General features: G+C 40.6%; 1 protein-coding gene across 17 annotated transcripts; it reads left to right on the forward strand.

Moving 5' to 3' along the window:
- The first annotated feature begins 17 nt into the window (after nt 1-17).
- LOC148872538 (putative disease resistance protein RGA1) lies at nt 18-9,357 on the forward strand. Of its 17 annotated transcripts, XM_088969167.1 has the most exons (8): nt 18-3,873; nt 5,865-5,959; nt 6,453-7,242; nt 7,321-7,450; nt 7,562-7,612; nt 7,898-8,109; nt 8,217-8,408; nt 8,813-9,357. In XM_088969167.1, the coding sequence occupies exon 1, from the start codon at nt 185-187 to the stop codon at nt 3,704-3,706; it is 3,522 nt and encodes a 1,173-aa protein (XP_088825293.1). In that variant the 5' UTR covers nt 18-184; the 3' UTR covers nt 3,707-3,873; nt 5,865-5,959; nt 6,453-7,242; nt 7,321-7,450; nt 7,562-7,612; nt 7,898-8,109; nt 8,217-8,408; nt 8,813-9,357. The 17 variants fall into 17 exon arrangements, with proteins under 17 accessions (XP_088825293.1, XP_088825294.1, XP_088825289.1 ...); XM_088969168.1 differs by adding an exon at nt 5,506-5,649 and having other exon boundaries at nt 5,807-5,959; nt 6,491-7,450; nt 7,562-8,109; nt 8,217-8,361; XM_088969163.1 differs by adding an exon at nt 5,506-5,649 and having other exon boundaries at nt 6,453-7,450; nt 7,562-8,109.
- The last annotated feature ends 8,454 nt before the right edge of the window (nt 9,358-17,811 follow it).

Consider the following 17,811-nt stretch of genomic DNA (forward strand, 5'->3'; position numbering starts at 1 on the left):
AAGTGCTTCTTTACACTATTGCCCTTGGACATGGGTTTGGTTGAATGATCCATAATTAAGTCCACAACTGGAGAACCATTCGCCGTGTCTTCTTGACTGGTGCCATCCCAAGGTGTTATATGCTCTGATCAGTGAGTGGAACGTTGTGACCGCTTGCTCTAGTCTGTTTTCTCTTTGGCAAAATATGGCAGAAGCTGTGCTTTTTGACTTTGTTGGAAACATAGTGGCGAGCTTGGCCTCCCAAGCTATTCAAGAGATTTGTCTGGCATCAAATGTCAGAAAGGATGTTGAAAAGCTCAAAAACAAGCTATCGGCGATCAAAGTTGTGCTTCTGGATGCAGAGGAACAGCAAGCCAACAACGATGCCGTGAATGATTGGCTGAGAAGGCTCAAGGACGCTGTTTATGATGCAGATGACGTGGTAGATGAATTTGAAACTGAAGCTTTGCGAAGGCAAGTGGAGATCCATGGCAGCAAAAGAAAGGAGGTAAAAAACTTCTTTTCTCGTTCAAATCCTGTTGCATTCAACCTTAAGATGGGTCATAGAATAAAAAAGATCTGGGAGAATCTTGATGTGATTGCATCAGATATGTCCAGATTCCATTTTAGAGAGAGGTTACATGATACCAGGCCATTTGCCAAGATAAAGAGGGAGGAAACCCATTCCTTCGTACATGAATCCAATGTTATTGGACGAGACCAAGATAAAAAGAAAATTGTAGAGCTTTTATTAAAGGGACCCCCCGACTTCAACTTGGGTGGTGGTGATGGTGTTCATCATCATCATCATCATCCAGCTGATCAGAATGTGGGCATCATTCCCATAGTTGGAATTGGGGGACTGGGGAAGACCACACTTGCCCAATTGGTCTACAACGACCAGAGTGTGGCAGAGCACTTCCAACTGAGAATGTGGGTGTGCGTGTCCGATGAATTTGATGTGAAATTGCTAACACAAAAAATTATAAGATGTGCCAACTCTTCAGATATAGATTGTTCCAACAAAGAAATGGAACAATTACAGGCTATCCTTCGAAAAGCTGTGGATGGGAGGAGATATCTACTGGTGCTGGACGACGTGTGGAACGATAAAGCAGAGAAGTGGAATAAGCTGAAAGAATTGCTAATGGGTGGTTGTGTGGGAAGTAAAATCCTAGTGACAACACGTAGCAAAAAGGTGGCAAAAATCATGGGGACAGTTGGTATCGAAGCATACCATTTGGAGGGGTTGAATGAAGAAGAATGTTGGGAGTTGTTCAAGCAACGTGCATTTGAGCAAGGACATGAACCAGACCCAAAGCTGGTGGAGATTGGAAAGGAAATCGTCAAAAAGTGCAGAGGAGTACCACTAGCAGCAAAATCACTAGGGAGTTTGATGCGCTTTAAAACCCAAGAAAGCGAGTGGTTGTATGTGAAAAATAATGAGATATGGAGAATAGAAGGGGATGATGACTACGGAGATAAAATTGTAAGAGTACTGAGGCTAAGCTATGATCATTTGCCTTCCAAATTGAAGCAATGCTTCGCCTATTGCTCAATATTTCCCAAAGATCATGAAATAGAAAAGGAGACCCTCATCCAATTATGGATGGCACAGGGGTTCATTGGAGGGAGTAGTAGTAGTGAGAGGAGGAGGGTGGAGGAAATAGGTGAGGAGTATTTCAACGATCTACTGTGGAGATGCATGTTTCAGGAAGCAAAAGAAGATGAAGAGGGAAACATAGTAAGTTGCAAAATGCACGACCTCGTGCATGACCTTGCTCAATCTGTCGCAGGGGTCGAGTGTTTTCGGATAGAGAGGGCCAGGGATGAAGAGGTGGCTCAACCACCTAGTATAACTATTCCGGAAGGAGTTCGACACGTGGCACTTCTTGACGATGGAGGATATAATAGCACTAACGGCATTGAATCCTGGTCACAATTGAAACTTGCTAATAAGGTGCGGACTCTACTCTTGCCCCATGGATATTATTCTGGGATGAGATTGCCAATTGAAAGAATAGTGAATTGTTGTGCTTGCTTACGTGTGTTATACTTACATGGTACAAGTATTGAGAGCTTGCAAATAAGTAGCATAGGTGAATTGAAGCACTTAAGGCACCTTGACCTCTCTGGTAACGATAGAATTAAGACATTCCCTACATCAATTACCAAGCTCCAAAATTTGCAGACCATGAAACTTATAAATTGTGGTGGTATTGAAAAATTGCCAGCAAATATTGGAAATATGAAGAGCCTAAGACATGTTGACCTCTCTGGGAGCAGGCGCATCGAAGAACTCCCAGCTTCTATTACAAAACTAGAGAATTTGCACACTCTAAATCTTGATAGTTGTGGTCCATTTGAAAATTTGCCGCAAAACTTGGGAAGATTGAGAAAGCTTAGGATAATCAATTTGACAATAACAGCAGGGGAACATGTCATGAGGGAGTTGCATGGCCTGAACCTAAGCGGTGATTTAACTATTTGGAGACTTGAACAAGTGAGAGATGGCAAGGAAGCAAACTTGAAGGAGAAGCCACACCTTCGATCCTTGACATTGGAATATCTAGGAAAAGGGGTTAATGATGATGATGCGTTGGAAGGACTGCAGCCACATCCAAATCAAAAGAAATTGAAGCTAAAAAGGTATGGAGGGATGAAATTTGCTTCTTGGATGATTAAATCCTCGTTGCTCCCAAATCTAGTGAGAATTGACTTAGAGGATTGTCCAAGATGCGAATCTCTAGAGTTCTCAGGTCCGCTCCCTTCCCTTGAAGTTCTAAGCCTATATAGATTGGAAGCCCTCAAGAGCATTACATGTAAATTGAGAAAAGGAGATGGATTGTTCCCATCCTTAAAGCAACTCTACCTCCAGTACATGCCTAAATTGGAGAGTTGGTCAGTAGTAATGGAAATATTAGACGGTGATCAGGAAGTGGTGGTAGTAAAAGAAGAAGAAGAGCCACATAACTCATTATCAGTAATACTGTTCCATCACCTTCCCTGTCGCTGGACCATAGTGCGTTGTCCTAAATTGGAAAGTATTCCTTGGGGTTTGCCAGCACGTGAAAGAGTGGAATTATCTTTAATTGATGCCAAGCCATTGGAGTTAATTCTGAAGAAGAAGACGAAGAAGGATAAAACCCCCATCCCCATCCCATTAATGTTGACATCATCATCATCATCATCAACTTCAAACTCATCATCCTCTTCTTCTTCTTCTACTTCTTTTCAACACTTCCTTCCCACCACATCCTTGGAAATTAGATACTGCAGTGACCTAGAGTCTTTTCCTTCGGAGGCGATGGAAGGCTTGACTTCTATCCGAATTTTACAAATTTCATATTGTGATCAATTGACATCATTGCATCCTCAAGCAGTGAAGCAATACCTCGCCGATCTTGAAGAGCTACAAATTGAGTCTTGTCGACCTTTTCATTCGTTGGAGGGCCTCGGAGGTCTTTCTGCCCTAAAAGCTTTGAGGATTAGGGATCTGCCCAAATTGGTCGCATTTCCAGAGGAGCTTGGAGACCTCAAATCCCTTCGGAAACTTCATATTGAAAATTGTCCTAATCTATCATCACTACCTCAAGGTATGCGGCGTCTGACAGAGCTACAGATTCTACGGATTCAAAAATGTCCCAAGTTAAAGAAAAGATGCGCAACCGGTAATGGTAAAGATTGGCCTATGATATCTCATGTCCCAGATGTGCAAATACAATGATGGTGCTGATGACCTACTGACAGAATTTTAATTATTAAGTGATTGGAAACTGTATTACTTCTCAACTTTCACATTCGTCACATCACTCCAAAAAGGAGAAGCCATGGCGCATCACCATCTCTGTTTTGCTTTTATCCACAACATCAGACTTCCTTCTTCTACCTCTGGTACGTACGTAGTCACTTTACTTTATCTTCACAACCAAACTATTTCACTGTGCTTCGTTTAGTGTTCATCTACAACAGGGAGGCCAATTAAGTTTCGTCTATTTCTATATTCTTTCTTATCTTTTATGGGAAAATTGACAATTTCTTTTAGACCTTAAAGTCATTTCCATGGAACAAGAAACAGGGGAGGCCAATAGAAAATGGTCTCGCATTTTAATTAGTTTTAAATTTAATTTACATCAACATGAAACTATTGTTTTTGGGTAACCAATATTGTATTAAACATTGAATAAAATCCTCTATGCATATCCTCAACTTTGTTTAGTGTTCCTGCTTTTACCACAATGGGTCACAACAGGCTTTGTAGTTGTGCATTGGAAACATCTGCCTAGTCCTCAACGTCCGGATGTTCCCATTGCACAGCTTCGAGGCTGTTGTGACAAGTTGTTGAGACTTGATCCTAACTCGGTCACAAATCAATGAGTTAAATAAAATTTAGGGTAAATTATAGATTAGTACACTGTACTTTTGGGGTGGTGGGAATCACCCTCCTCAACTTTCTAATTCCGATAAAGATCCCCTCTGTCTGTATCTCATCAATTAATTGGAAAAGATTCTCATTATAAGACTATTTAGATATTTTTAAATCTCCAAAGTACCCTTTGTTCATGGATTTTCTAAAATAAGTGTTGGTGTTCAGTTTAGCGGTTTTTTTTTTTTCAATTTCCATTTCTTATTGGTTTAGTTGGTATTAATTGCATGTTGTGTTTGTTGCAATTCTAGGTTTTTATAGAATTTTCTTGGGTTTTTTGTTATATTTTCCATTTTATAGAAGTTTCTGAAATGGTATTTTCTAAGTTAACTTCTTTGTCACTCAACTTAACGAAGAGGGGGTCTTTGTTGGAATTTGAACGTTTAGGGGGGTTTGTGGAATTTGTTTATATTATATTGTATAATCAACTAGATTTTCTGTTTAACCTTCTTATTCTGATTGTGATGATGCATTTGGACTTATGTTTTTCTTTCTTTAAAGCACTGTAACAAAATAAAAGGACTACAAACTACTATCAACAAGAAATAGAGTTGTTCAACAAGGCAATCACATATAGAGGCCTATCTTGGTGCCATAAATACACATGCAAAGTATTTGTGCTCATAGCTGTCGAATAAATGAGAGACTATTATAGTGTCTATTTGCATAAAGAGACTTCGACTAAATCCAAACAGAAATATAAGTTTGTTTATATCCCATTAATGCACTAATTATTGAATGTTTGAACAGATAAAAATAGAAGAATATTCAGCTTTTTGGGCTGCTTGAAAAGCATGATTGCTCCACAGACAAATATGGTGTTAGAAATTTATTCAACCTATGAGTATCATCTAATTTTATTGATTAGCTACTTTTTACCCATTTTCATTTTCCCTCTTTTAAATTTTAAAAGTTCCAAATCCTCATTGTTTTTCTAGCCTCTGCATAAAAGTTTGTGTTGTTGTTTCTTCTTTTGTTGTACAAATTTGACTACTAATATTTGTATATCTTTACAAATATCTTTTACTTGGATCTTAGTTTTAAAATTTTTCCTAATTAGGCATTTCAAATTTACCTTTAAACCTAAAATATTCATTCAGGTGAGATGCAACTTTTCTCTTGCACATCTGAAGAATCATGTAGGGATCATCATTTCTTGTAACAGTCAAATCTCAAGTTGACAAGTATGAGACATGCATGAGTTCAAGCCTAAGAGTTGCCACTTTGTGAAAAAAATTCCAAAGGTTAGGGTTTATATCCTCTCCTTCCAAAGACATTGGATAACCAACTTGGACCTATATTGAGTTAAGGAATCATATGATAGTAGCAACAATTATTGTTTTATTGCACACTTTCTTTCTATTCATTTTTTCTTCTTGTGTTTCTTGATATCATGGTCAGTAGCAGAAAAAATTTCCAAAGCATGAGACAGTCAAATCTCAAGCTGTTTATGATGCAGATGATGTGGTGGACGAATTTGCAACCCGACTTTTGTTACGGCAGGTGGAAATTCATGCTGGTCGTAGCAGAAGCTTTATGTCCATGGGGAAGAAGGTATGTTCAAGCTGCTGTTTTTCTGTTCCAGTCTTTAGCTCTAAGATGGCCCATAGGATACAACATATCACAGAGAGGCTTGATTGGTTTGAGCGCCAAATACCCTGGTTGAAGTTAGTGGAGAGGTCCTATGATACCAGGCCATTTGCAAACATACAGAGGAAGGAAACCCATTCCTTCGTACATGAATCCAATGTTATTGGACGAGAACAAGATAAAAAGAAGATTGTAGAGCTTTTATTAAAGGGACCCCCCGACTTCAACTTGGGTGGTGGTGATGGTGATCATCGTCATCATCATCCAGCTGATCAGAATGTGGGCATCATTCCCATAGTTGAAATTGGGGGACTGGGGAAGACCACACTTGCCCAATTGGTCTACAACGACCAGAGTGTGGCAGAGCACTTCCAACTGAGAATGTGGGTGTGCGTGTCCGATAAATTTGATGTGAAATTGCTAACACAAAAAATTATAAGATGTGCCAACTCTTCAGATATAGATTGTTCCAACAAAGAAATGGAACAATTACAGGCTAGCCTTCGAAAAGCTGCGGACGGGAGGAGATATCTACTGGTGCTGGACGACGTGTGGAATGAAGACCAAGAGAAGTGGGATTATCTTAAAAACTTGCTGATGGGTGGTTCCTTGGGTAGTAAAATCTTAGTGACAACCCGTAGCCAACAGGTGGCAACAATCATGGGTTCAGTTGAAACATATCGTTTGCAGGGGTTTGCCGGCATTTGAAAGAGTGCGATTATCTTGGATTGATGCCAAGACATTGGAGTTAGCTCTGAAGAAAAAGACGAAGAAGGATAAAACCCCCATCCCATTAATGTTGACATCATCATCATCATCAACTACAAACTCATCATCCTCTTCTTCTTCTATTTCTTTTCAACACTTCCTTCCCACTAATCATGTAACCACCACATCCTTGCAAATTAGATACTGCAGTGACCTAGAGTCTTTTCCTTCGGAGGCGATGGAAGGCTTGACTTCTATCCGAATTTTACATATTTCACATTGTGATCAATTGACATCATTGCATCCCCAAGCAGTGAAGCAATACCTCGCCGATCTTGAAGAGCTACAAATTAAAAATTGTGATGGCTTTCATTCGTTGGAGGGCATCGGAGGTCTTTCTGCCCTAAAAGTTTTGAGGATTAGGCATCTGCACCAATTGGTGCACCAATTGGTGGAGCTGCCAGAGGAGCTTGGAGACCTCGAATTGCTTGAAGAGCTTTATATTGATGACTGTCCCAAATTGACATCTCTACCTCAAGGTATGCAGCGTCTAATGCAACTTCGACATCTACGGATTGAAATTTGTCGGGATTGGCCTAACATATCTCATGTCCCAGAGCTGGAAATACTATGATTCAATAAATTTGGAATGTTCCGTCTCAACTTTCACATTCATGCAGCTCTGTACTTTACATCCACAACGTGCCTCATGATGTTATTCAAATTCTTCTTCTCCTTCTTCCTCTGGTTCGTGGCCATTTCACTTGATCCTTACAATCAATTCATTGGGCTTCAATTTGTCTATTGAGGATTTACCGTAACTGCCTTTCTCATATTTTTAATGTTCTTCTGTGGCAGGTATAATAAGCGAGGAGCATCTCTTATGTATTATAACAACTCGAGAATTACGTACGTCATTTAATTTCAACCCACTGTTATTAGTTTGTGGTCAACACCTGTTAGGTTTCAACTTTCAAGTGTACTCTGTAGCGGTTGAACAAGTTTATTCCTTGCAGATCCAACTCATTTCTTTATTTGTTCATTTCTCTTGTCTATCGACAATTCGTTCTATGAAGTTTGTGAATCAGGATGTATTCTGAATTAAACTATTGCTTTCCTTTCCAATCCTAGCAAAACAACAAAATCGAATTAGCCATTGATTATTTATTTATCAATTTCTATACTGTGTCTTAGCTTGCTGAGAAACTTGACAATTGCTTTAGAGTTAATTTTATACCCAAGGAACAGGGGGATAGACAAAAACAGCCCCGGAAATCAGAACTTGGCTAGCGTTACATTCATTGCTGTAACGAATTCGTTAAAATTAGAGGTCTGTCTTGAAAAGCTAACTTCAGAGGCTGAGATCAAGACATTAGCAAAGATCAAGCATAAGTACATCACAGAAGGTTTGGGATTTTGCTATTTCAACTTTCCAAGGATTCAATTCTGCTGTAGGAGATGTCCAAGGGTTGGTTTACCTTTATAAGAATTAAATTCAACATTTGCATCACAGGAATATCAAACGAAAGTAACATTCTTCTGGAAATGGAGTTTGGACCCCAGCTTACAGATATTGCACTTGATTGAATAGTGGGGGGAGCCTGCTTATAAGTTCGCCATGGCTTTTACATCAAGATCATCCTTTTATATGGCACTAGGTATAAAGATGTCTCACAACCAGAAGAATTCCTCCAAACGTTTTAAGGTTGTTATTCCTTTACTCCTATTTTAGTTTTAATCCATTCTATATAGAAAACTGCGGTAGTCCAAGTTAGGTCCATGGTGAGTGATATATGACATATTGAAAACTCACACAAATCACATAATGAAAACATTGATCTCACACAAGCTGGAGGGATGGGTGTGGGAGTTTGGTAGTGCATTCAACTCCTTAGCTGTCCCGGTATAGAATACGTTTCTCCTATTTAATTATACCTTTTTAGTAAATTTTTTTTTTCTAGTGTAGGGATTACTTTTTGATCTCCTGCTTATTTTTACTCTTGTTCGTAGTTTTGTGAAACATTGCTTGGTTATACTCTTTGGTCATTTTTGATCAAGAAGTTTGGATAATGCAAATAACTTAACAGATTTTCTGTTATTTGATTGCAGAACATGGATAGAGTAAGAAAGCAACTAAACAGATGGATGTCTGCAACTCCGGTGTCTTGATATTTGAGCTAATATATAACCGACTAGCTAGAGTCTGGAGAATTGGTGGAAGTTTTGAAACGGGTTCAGAGGAAGGTTAACATGAGTGGTGGTGCTTCCAGGTGCTGGATTCTAGCATCTCCATTTCATCACAAGAGGTGTTGGGTGCTCTAGAATTATCACGTCACTGCACTTCTGACATGCCAAAGAGACTGCTGACAATGTTTGAAGTTGTTCAATCTCTTCAGTCCCTGAACTCTATGACCCAAATTCCTATTTCCGTTCTTGGTAATGGCAAATTTCTACACCCGAGATGAACATTCAAACCCAACCAGGAATAAAAGCAGTCAATTCAGGGATTTCCCCTCTACCTTTGTAAATTGAACTCTAGTTTTTACTGTTCATTTTCCATTTTTTATGCTTTTGGGCATGGCTCCTTTCACAATCAATACTATAAGTTCCTTCTGGATCTTGATCAATAAAATTATTTACCGTATTGATGCAAATCATCATCTGCCATTTCCAAACTGCTGTTTGGTATGTAACATGATATGGTTGTATTGTATCTTCTTGAAGAAAAAGCGAGAGAGGGTGGGTTAAATAGAAAATTAGATGGGATCAAGACAACAATTTCTTTATGGGTTTTGATTAATTGTAATATAGATTGATGCAGTTCATGAAAACCGTTTCAGAATTGCTGTTTGTTAATCAATTTTTGAATGGGTGCATTTTTTGAAGGACAAGACATGGAGGATGGTAAGAAAGAGCAATAATTAGTGCATTTGAGAAAACACTATATTTTCTATTTTCATTCATGAGTAATTTGCTCCATTTTAACAATTCCTTTTGCCCCACTTGAAATGTTTCAAAGTATGTTCTATTTGAACACACCTTATGCATTCATGTTTGAAAGTTGCTCATAGTACACGAACAATCTCAGAACGTTGATCCTCACCATTCACTTGTCTACTAAGACTATTATCAAGAAAAGCTGCAGCCACTCAACATCAATCCACTGCTGAACTATGAAATGTGGATTTCTTGTAATCTTATAGGATTGGTGGGGGCAGTCATGAACTAGATGAAGAGAACCCTAAGAGAGGTAACCCCAAGATATATTAAAAGTACCACCACGACACCGACTAGAGGTGTAAAATGAGCCATGCCACCCTCCCTTGGGATACCTTGGGGGTGGCCTGACACGACCCACGGCCCAAGCCCATGAGGGCCCGTACCATGCCATGATTGTGCTGGTCCATGGGCCTAGCCTTGGGCTAGGCCGGGCCGTAGACTAGGCCAAAGCTATTTATTTAAAAAATTGAAAAGAAAAAATTTTAATTTTAATTCTACATGAATTTTGATGTATACAATTGCTTATATATACAATAATTAAATAAATTAGCATAATAAAATTGAAAACAATTGTTTACTTTATTAATATATTATACACTATATATTATTATATAATTATAATTTATATAATTATTATATATTATATATAAATATATAAAGTGTATAAATATTATATATATATATGGGTCATGCTGGCATGCGGGCTATGGGTGGCACGACCCGCAGACCTAAAACCCTAAGCGTAGCATGGCTCAGACCATCATGTTGGGCCTGGCACATGGCACAACCTATGTGCCACCATGTCGGGCTGAGTCATAGCACCAACCATGATATGGAGGACTGCTATGAACTCAAAAATGAAATTGAGTCCCCCATCCACCATGGACACTTGAAAGAGTATGTTGGGGGCGATGTCGATGCCTCGTCTTCACAACAACAGCATCAAGTCAGTGCCCAAACCCATCATACCCTAGCAGGAGTCATTGACGTCATCGTCAGGGGTACGATCTCGGGCGAAGTGCCAGCCTTGTCTCGGAAGGAGTATGCTAGGCAATTCAACATCCAAAGCCTGACACCTAAAAAGTCAAGGCCAAAAAACGTCATTTCCTTCTTTTATGGTGAAGAGGATACTTGTAGATGACTCCTCAATAGACATCTTGTTCTATGACACCTTTGTGAAGATGAAGCTAACATCGGATCGGTTGCAGCCAATTGATGTGCCACTAATCAACTTCTCCGATGTTGTCACCAAGCCAAATGGGAAGATCACCTTACCAGTCACAATAGGGACTAAGACTCGACAATTACCAAGATGACCAAATCTTGGTTGTGAAGATAGGCTCCCCATACATTGTCATCATTGGGAAGTCGACCCTTCATGCACTCAAGGTGGCGATCTCATCTTATCACTTCACCATGATGTTCCCCACCAAGCATGGCGTCGGAGTGGTTAGGGGGAATCAGCAAGTAGACAAGCAGTGCTATGTGCTAACACTAAAAGGCAAGATAAAGAAGCCTTGTTGTTGGAAGGGCTCAACCTCAGGGAAAAACCAGCAAGCCGAGGCTAGCCGGGCAAGGATATCATCTTGGTTCCGAACTGATAAGTTTCCTCAAAACTAATGCCAACGTCTTTGCTTAGTCTGTCATTGACATGCTAGGAATTGACCCTTCAGTCATTACTCACAGGTAAAGTGTGGACCCGAGACATAGGCCAATTCTACAAAAGAAGAGGAACTTTACATCAAAGCGTTGGAAAGCCATCGGAGAGGAGGTGGATAAACTACTCGATGTCAGCTTCAACTGAGAAGTACATTACCCTAAATGGTTATCTAATGTGGTCATGGTCAAGAAAGCTAATGGGAAGTGACAAATCTATATTGACTTCACAGGTTTCAAAAAGACTTGCCCTAATGATAATTTTCCTTTGTCGTGAATTGATTACACCATCGATGCCACCACAGGGTACGAACTACTAATCTTCATGGATGCCTTCTCCGGAGACAACTAAATCAAGATGCACACCGACAACGAAGAAAATACCTCATTCATCACTTACCGGCAACTCGTAAATAAGGTCTTCAAGGATCAAATGGGAAGGAATGTTGACACCTACGTCGATGATATGGTGGCAAAGAGCCTGAAATCCAATCAGCACACCTCGGACCTCAATGAAACCTTTGAGGTGTTGAGAAAAAATAACATGAAGTTGAACCCTAGTAATTGTTCCTTTGATGTCACCTCGGACAAGTTTTTAGGTTTCATGGTTACTCAACGAGGCATAAAAGCCAACCCAAAAAAGATACAGGCCATACTTGACATGGAGCCACCTCTATCCATCAAGGAGACATAAAGGTTCACAGGCCAAGTGGCAACTCTTAGTCAATTCATGTCAAATTTGGTGGACCGTTGCATACCCTTTTTCCGAGCCATCAAGTAGTCAAAGGACTTTCAATAGACAAGAATGTCAGAAAGCCTTCGAGTAATTGAAGTCCTATCTTGCCTCGCCACCTCTACTCACGCGCCCCCTCTTGGGAGAGACCCTACTCCTATACCTCTCGGTCGATGACGGGGCCGTCAGCACTGTTCTAGTACGGGAAGATGGAGTATAAAGATCGATTTACTATGTCAGCAAAGTCCTTTGCAATGCCAACACCAGATACGCCTAGGTGAAAAAGCTAGTCTTTGCACTAGTGGTCATGGCTAGGAAACCCAGGCCCTACTTCTAGGCTCATAGTATCATAGTACTAACCAGCCAACCCTTCAAGTTTGTACTCTCCAAACTAGAGACCTCGGATTGGCTGACTAAATGGGCCATTAAGCTGTTAGAGTTTGACTTGCACTACCAGTCAAGGCCCACAATCAAAGCTCAAGCAATGATAGATTTCTTGGTGGAATGCACATTCAGCAGAAACCTCAACCAAGCCCCTGAAGAGGACGAGAGGCCTCGGCCTACCTGGAGATTGTTTGTGGATGGGTTGTCTAATGCCAAGGGAAGTAAAGCAAGCCTTTTATTTCTCACCCTGGATGACAATGGAATAGAATATGAACTACGGTTTGGCTTCCCTGCCTCCAACAATGAAGTCGAGTACGAGGCCCTACTCGCCAAACTACAGCTCGCTAAGGACCTCGAAACCAAGCATATTGAGGTTTTTAACAACTCATAGCTGGTTGTGAACCAAGTAAATAGAAAGTATGAAGACAGAGAATCAAATATGGCTAAGGAGATAGTTAAATTCCATAAGCTAGCTAACCACTTCTAGCACATTGCCTTGCATCAGGTCCCTTGGGCTGACAACAAGAGAGTTGATGCCCTATCTAAGCAAGCAAGTAGCTTGGGTTGGCCCTCAGCCGCACGATACATGTTGAGAAACTTGTAGGGCCCAACATCGAAGAGAAGTAGTTGTACCCTATCCAAGCCAAGTCCTATTGGATGGACCCCATCTTTGCCTATCTACAATAAGAGAATTTGCCCTCTGATAGGAATAGTAGAAAGCCTTATGTGCTGATTCGGCCAAGCTTCTTGTGAAAGGAAGAGGAGAAAGTTGTAGATTTCAGCAATAGACAGAGGAGAGGAAGAAAAGAAGAAGAAGGTCAACTAGGATTGTGTATCATAACCCTAGCCGCCAGCCCCTCATTCTATTTATAATTAACTTAAGTATGAGATATTACAAAGATGCCCTTAGTAGGGCGACAACTCAAACTAAATAATTACAGCTCTTTAAAAAATAAAAATAATGGGCCCAAGGCCCAACAACATCTTAATTCAAAAGAAAATAAACTAAACACAAGTCGGCCCACTCAACACTCCCCCTCAAGTTGGGAGTAGATGTCATACATCCCCAACTTGCGTAGATCATGATCCAGCTTATTCTTTGCAACGCCTTTTGTGAGGACATCAGCAAGCTGCAGATCAGAAGAAATGTATGGAAGACAAACTTCTCCAGAAATTACCCTTTCTCTAATAAAATGTCTATCTACTTCAATGTGCTTAGTTTGGTCATGTTGGACTAGATTATGGGCAATATTAATTGCTGCCTGACTATCGCAATATAGCATCATAGGTTCTTCTGCCTGAACACCGATTTCTTCTAACAGAGAACAGATCTAGAGAAGTTCTGAAACTCCATGTGCCATGGCCCTATATTCGGCTTCTGCACTTGATCTTGCCACAACTGTTTGTTTTTTACTCTTCCATGAGACTAGGTTACTCGCAACTAGGGTGCACACTCCTGAAGTTGATCTTTTGTCATCGAGGCATCCTGTCCAGTCCGCATATGTATAGGTTTCTAGCTTTAGTTGTCTATGATCAGTAAACAACATGCCTCTGCCTGGATGTCCCTTCAGATAAGCAAGGATCCTGTCAACTGCCTTCCAGTGCTGGTCTTGCGGAGCATGCATGTATTGGCTCACTACACTTACTGCATAGGAGATGTCCGGTCTTGTCATACACAAGTATAGTAGCCGACCCACAAGTCTTTGGTACCTCCCAAGGTTTTTTACTAGTTCACCTTCTGATGCATTGATTCTATGGTTATGATCAATGGGGGTGCTACCTGCCTTTGTTCCAAGTTTCCCTGTTTCTTGGAGAAGGTCCAAGACATAATTCCTTTGTGAGATAAAAATTTCATGTTTCGATCTTGCAACTTCAATGCCTAAAAAGTATCTCAGTTCTCCAAGGTCCTTAATCTCAAATTCCTTATGCAGGTTCATCTTTAGACTATCAATCTCACTCAAATAATTATCAGTGGCAACAATATCATCCACATAAACAATTAGGATTGACACCAAAGATCCCCTGCGCTTCACAAACAAGGTGTGATCAGATTGAATTTGAGTGTAGCCAAAAACAATCAGGGTCTTTCTGAATATGTCAAACCATGCTCTGGGAGGTTGTTTCAAGCCATATACTGACTTCTTTAGCTTGCATACATTTCCCTTTTTAGCATTACCATAAAAACCAGCTTGAAAATCCATATACACCTCTTCTTGCAGATCCCCATTTAGGGAAACATTCTTCACATCTAGTTGAAACAAGGGCCAAGAGTATGAGGCAGCAAGAGAAAGGAGTATCCGAACAGAGGTCATCTTTGCAACTGGTGCAAAAGTCTCTAAATAATCAATGCCATAGGTCTGTGTGTGTCCTTTTGCAACAAGTCTTGCCTTGTACTTCTTTATGCTTCCATCTGCCTTATACTTTACTATGTAAACCCATCTGCATCCAATTATCTCCTTGTCTTCTGGTAGGTCCACAATCTCCCATGTCTGATTCTTAATCAAAGCATCCATCTCTTCTTGCATAGTTGTCTTCCACTCAGGTTTGGAGAGAGCTTCACTAATACCCTTGGGTATAGACACAGAATCAAGAGGAGAGAAAAGCATGGTAGGAAGGAGAAAGTCCACTGCAGGATAAGTATTGTGATATGCAATGAGTAGTGCACTTCCTCTTCCCTTTTCTAAGAGTAATAGGGAGATTAAGGTTATCTGTAACAGTGTTAGTGGGACCAATGGGAACTGAAATAGTAGAGGGATCAAGAGGAATACCTGGATCTGTATCATCAGAATCTGGAGTCTCCAAGGGATCGACAGGAAGTGGTGTGAGTTCTGTTGTAGTGGAATCAACCTCCTTATGAAGTCTCTGTCGTGAGTAATACTGTGAAACGGAACACAAAGGGGGTGGAAAGGTAGGTGACATCGGATGGTTGTCAAACATAGTAGTAGACACAAGAACTGGAACTGAAACTGGGAGAGGGATAGACTGCTGACTTATTCCCCAAAACACTCCCCCCTGAGAAAGATTCTTTGAGAAAAAGTATGTAGATTCAAAAAAGGTGATGTCCATAATAACAAACCGGTTCCCAGAGACTGGATCATAGCAGCGGTACCCTTTTTGATTCTCTGCATATCCAAGGAAGACACATTTTTTGCCTTGGGATCAAGTTTCGAACGGTAAGAACCAAGAATATGCGCAAAGCAGACACACCCAAACACCCTTAGAGGAATGTGAAACATCTCCCCCTGAGGAAAAAGAAGGCTGAATGGAGTGATGAATCCAAATATACGAGAAGGCATCCTATTAATCAGATATACTGTCGTGAGAACAGCATCACCCCAAAAACGAACCGGAACTGTAGCTATGACCATCATGCTTCTTGCCGTCTCAACAATGTGTCTGTTCTTTCTCTCTGCAACACCATTTTGCTGTGGACTGTAGGAGCAGCTACTCTGATGGACAACACCATACTCCAACAGATATGAGGCAAGATGTCTCTCAAAATATTCCATAGCATTGTCAGATCTGAACATCTTGATTCTAGTTCCAAACTGTGCTAATACCATCTGATGGAATTGCCTCACCAAGGATGGTACTTCATCGCGTGATTTCATCAAGTAAATCCAGAAATATCGAGAGAAATCATCCACAAACAGGAGAAAATAGCGATAGCAGCCCATAGAGGGAACATGATAAGGGCCCCACACATCCGAATGAATAACATCAAAAGGAGAAGAACATTTTTTATTACTCGGTTTAAAAGAGTGTCTACAATGCTTTCCAAGTTCACAACCTTCACACTTCAACTTGACAGACTCACAGACTCAAACAGTTTTGGAAACAAAGAACTTAAAGAAGAAAAAGACAAATGACCGAGACGATTATGCCAAAGTATAATCTGATCCACAAGTTTTGACTCATTGTCCTTGCAAACATGATGACTTTGGTGAATTGGAAGAGTATCCAGGAGGTAGATTCCATTCACTTCACGACCACTCCCAATCGTCCTCTTTGAATCTAGATCATGCAAAATACAACGTCTAAGAGAAAAAATTACTGAGCATTTCAGATTCTTAGTCAAACTACTAACAAATAACAAGTTGGTGCACAATCTAGGAACATGGAGGACAAAGGGTAAACAAATGGAATCATTAATCTTGACAGATCCCTTCCCAGCAATAGAAACATGGGATCCATCAGCTGTGGAGACCCTATCTCTACTAGAATTGAGCTAGTAAGAGGAGAAAATGGTGGAGCAATGGGTCATGTGCTTCAAGGCTCCAGAGTCTATAATCCAAGGAGATCTCTCCTTACCTGAAGCAAAAACAGTTTGCAGTGACATGTGGACTACCTGTGTGGGCAAGGGAGGTAGAGTGAGTTCCACCTGTGCTACCTATACCTTGTTGTCCGATTGCGGCTGAATTGGAACAAGCCGTATCCCTCTAATTCAGGAGTAACCCAAACCTCTCAAGCTCGGCCCTTACTGTAGCAGCTGCAATGGACTCCAAGGCAGTTATAGTAGGGGGGCCGGAGTGTCACTAGTAACTGCCATATGTGCATTTCCTTTCTTATTCTTCAATCTGGACGGCACAAGATGTGGGTGAAGCTTCCAACAAGTATCTCTTGTATGCTTTGGTTTCTTATAGTAGTCACAGGCTAAGTCCCTTTTGTCTTCCTTCATGTTCTCATTGTCATTTTGTTTAGATTTCACAGCACTTACTATAGCAGACTGATCAGACATGAGATTCTTCATCATTACATCCCTCATGCACTCCTCTCCTAGCACGAATGCATATGCTTGGAAGAGAGTGACGCTGTCCCTGAAAAGAAGATGTCGTGCAATGTCATACTCAAGGTTAAGGCCAGCAAGGAATTCGAACACCCTATACTTCTCTAAGTGTCTTTGATAGGTAGCTGCATCCTTGGTGGTTTCCCAAGCAAAGGTCTCTAGATGGTCAATCTCCTGCCACTAGGTCTTAAGGACTGAAAAATAAGTTGCAACAGATCTATCTCCCTACCTAGTAGCAATAATCTGATTTCTCAATTGATAAGCCCTAGCAACATTCTCCTTCCGTGAATAGGTTTCTGCAACCCCATCCCATATCTCCTTAACAGTATTTGCCCATAAAAAAATTTTACTTATATGTAGCAACATGGAATTACACAACCATGTCATCACCATATAATTTTCCTGCACCCACTGGGAGTTTCCAGTTTTAGGTTTCACCTCTTCACCAGTAATACACCTCAATTTTCCACGAGCCCCAATGACCATCTTTGCAGATTGGGACCATTCCAACTAGTTTGTACCATCCAACCTAACTATAGTAATGGTTCC

This window comes from Nelumbo lutea, chromosome 2 (assembly GCF_056320005.1).
Source record: "Nelumbo lutea isolate HS-2025 chromosome 2, American lotus-T2T, whole genome shotgun sequence".
Lineage (NCBI taxonomy): Eukaryota > Viridiplantae > Streptophyta > Magnoliopsida > Proteales > Nelumbonaceae > Nelumbo > Nelumbo lutea.

Coding starts and splice junctions, on each gene's coding strand:
- LOC148872538 (XM_088969168.1), top strand. CDS start 185: ATGGCAGAAGCTGTGCTTTTTGACTTTGTTGGAAACATAGTGGCGAGC.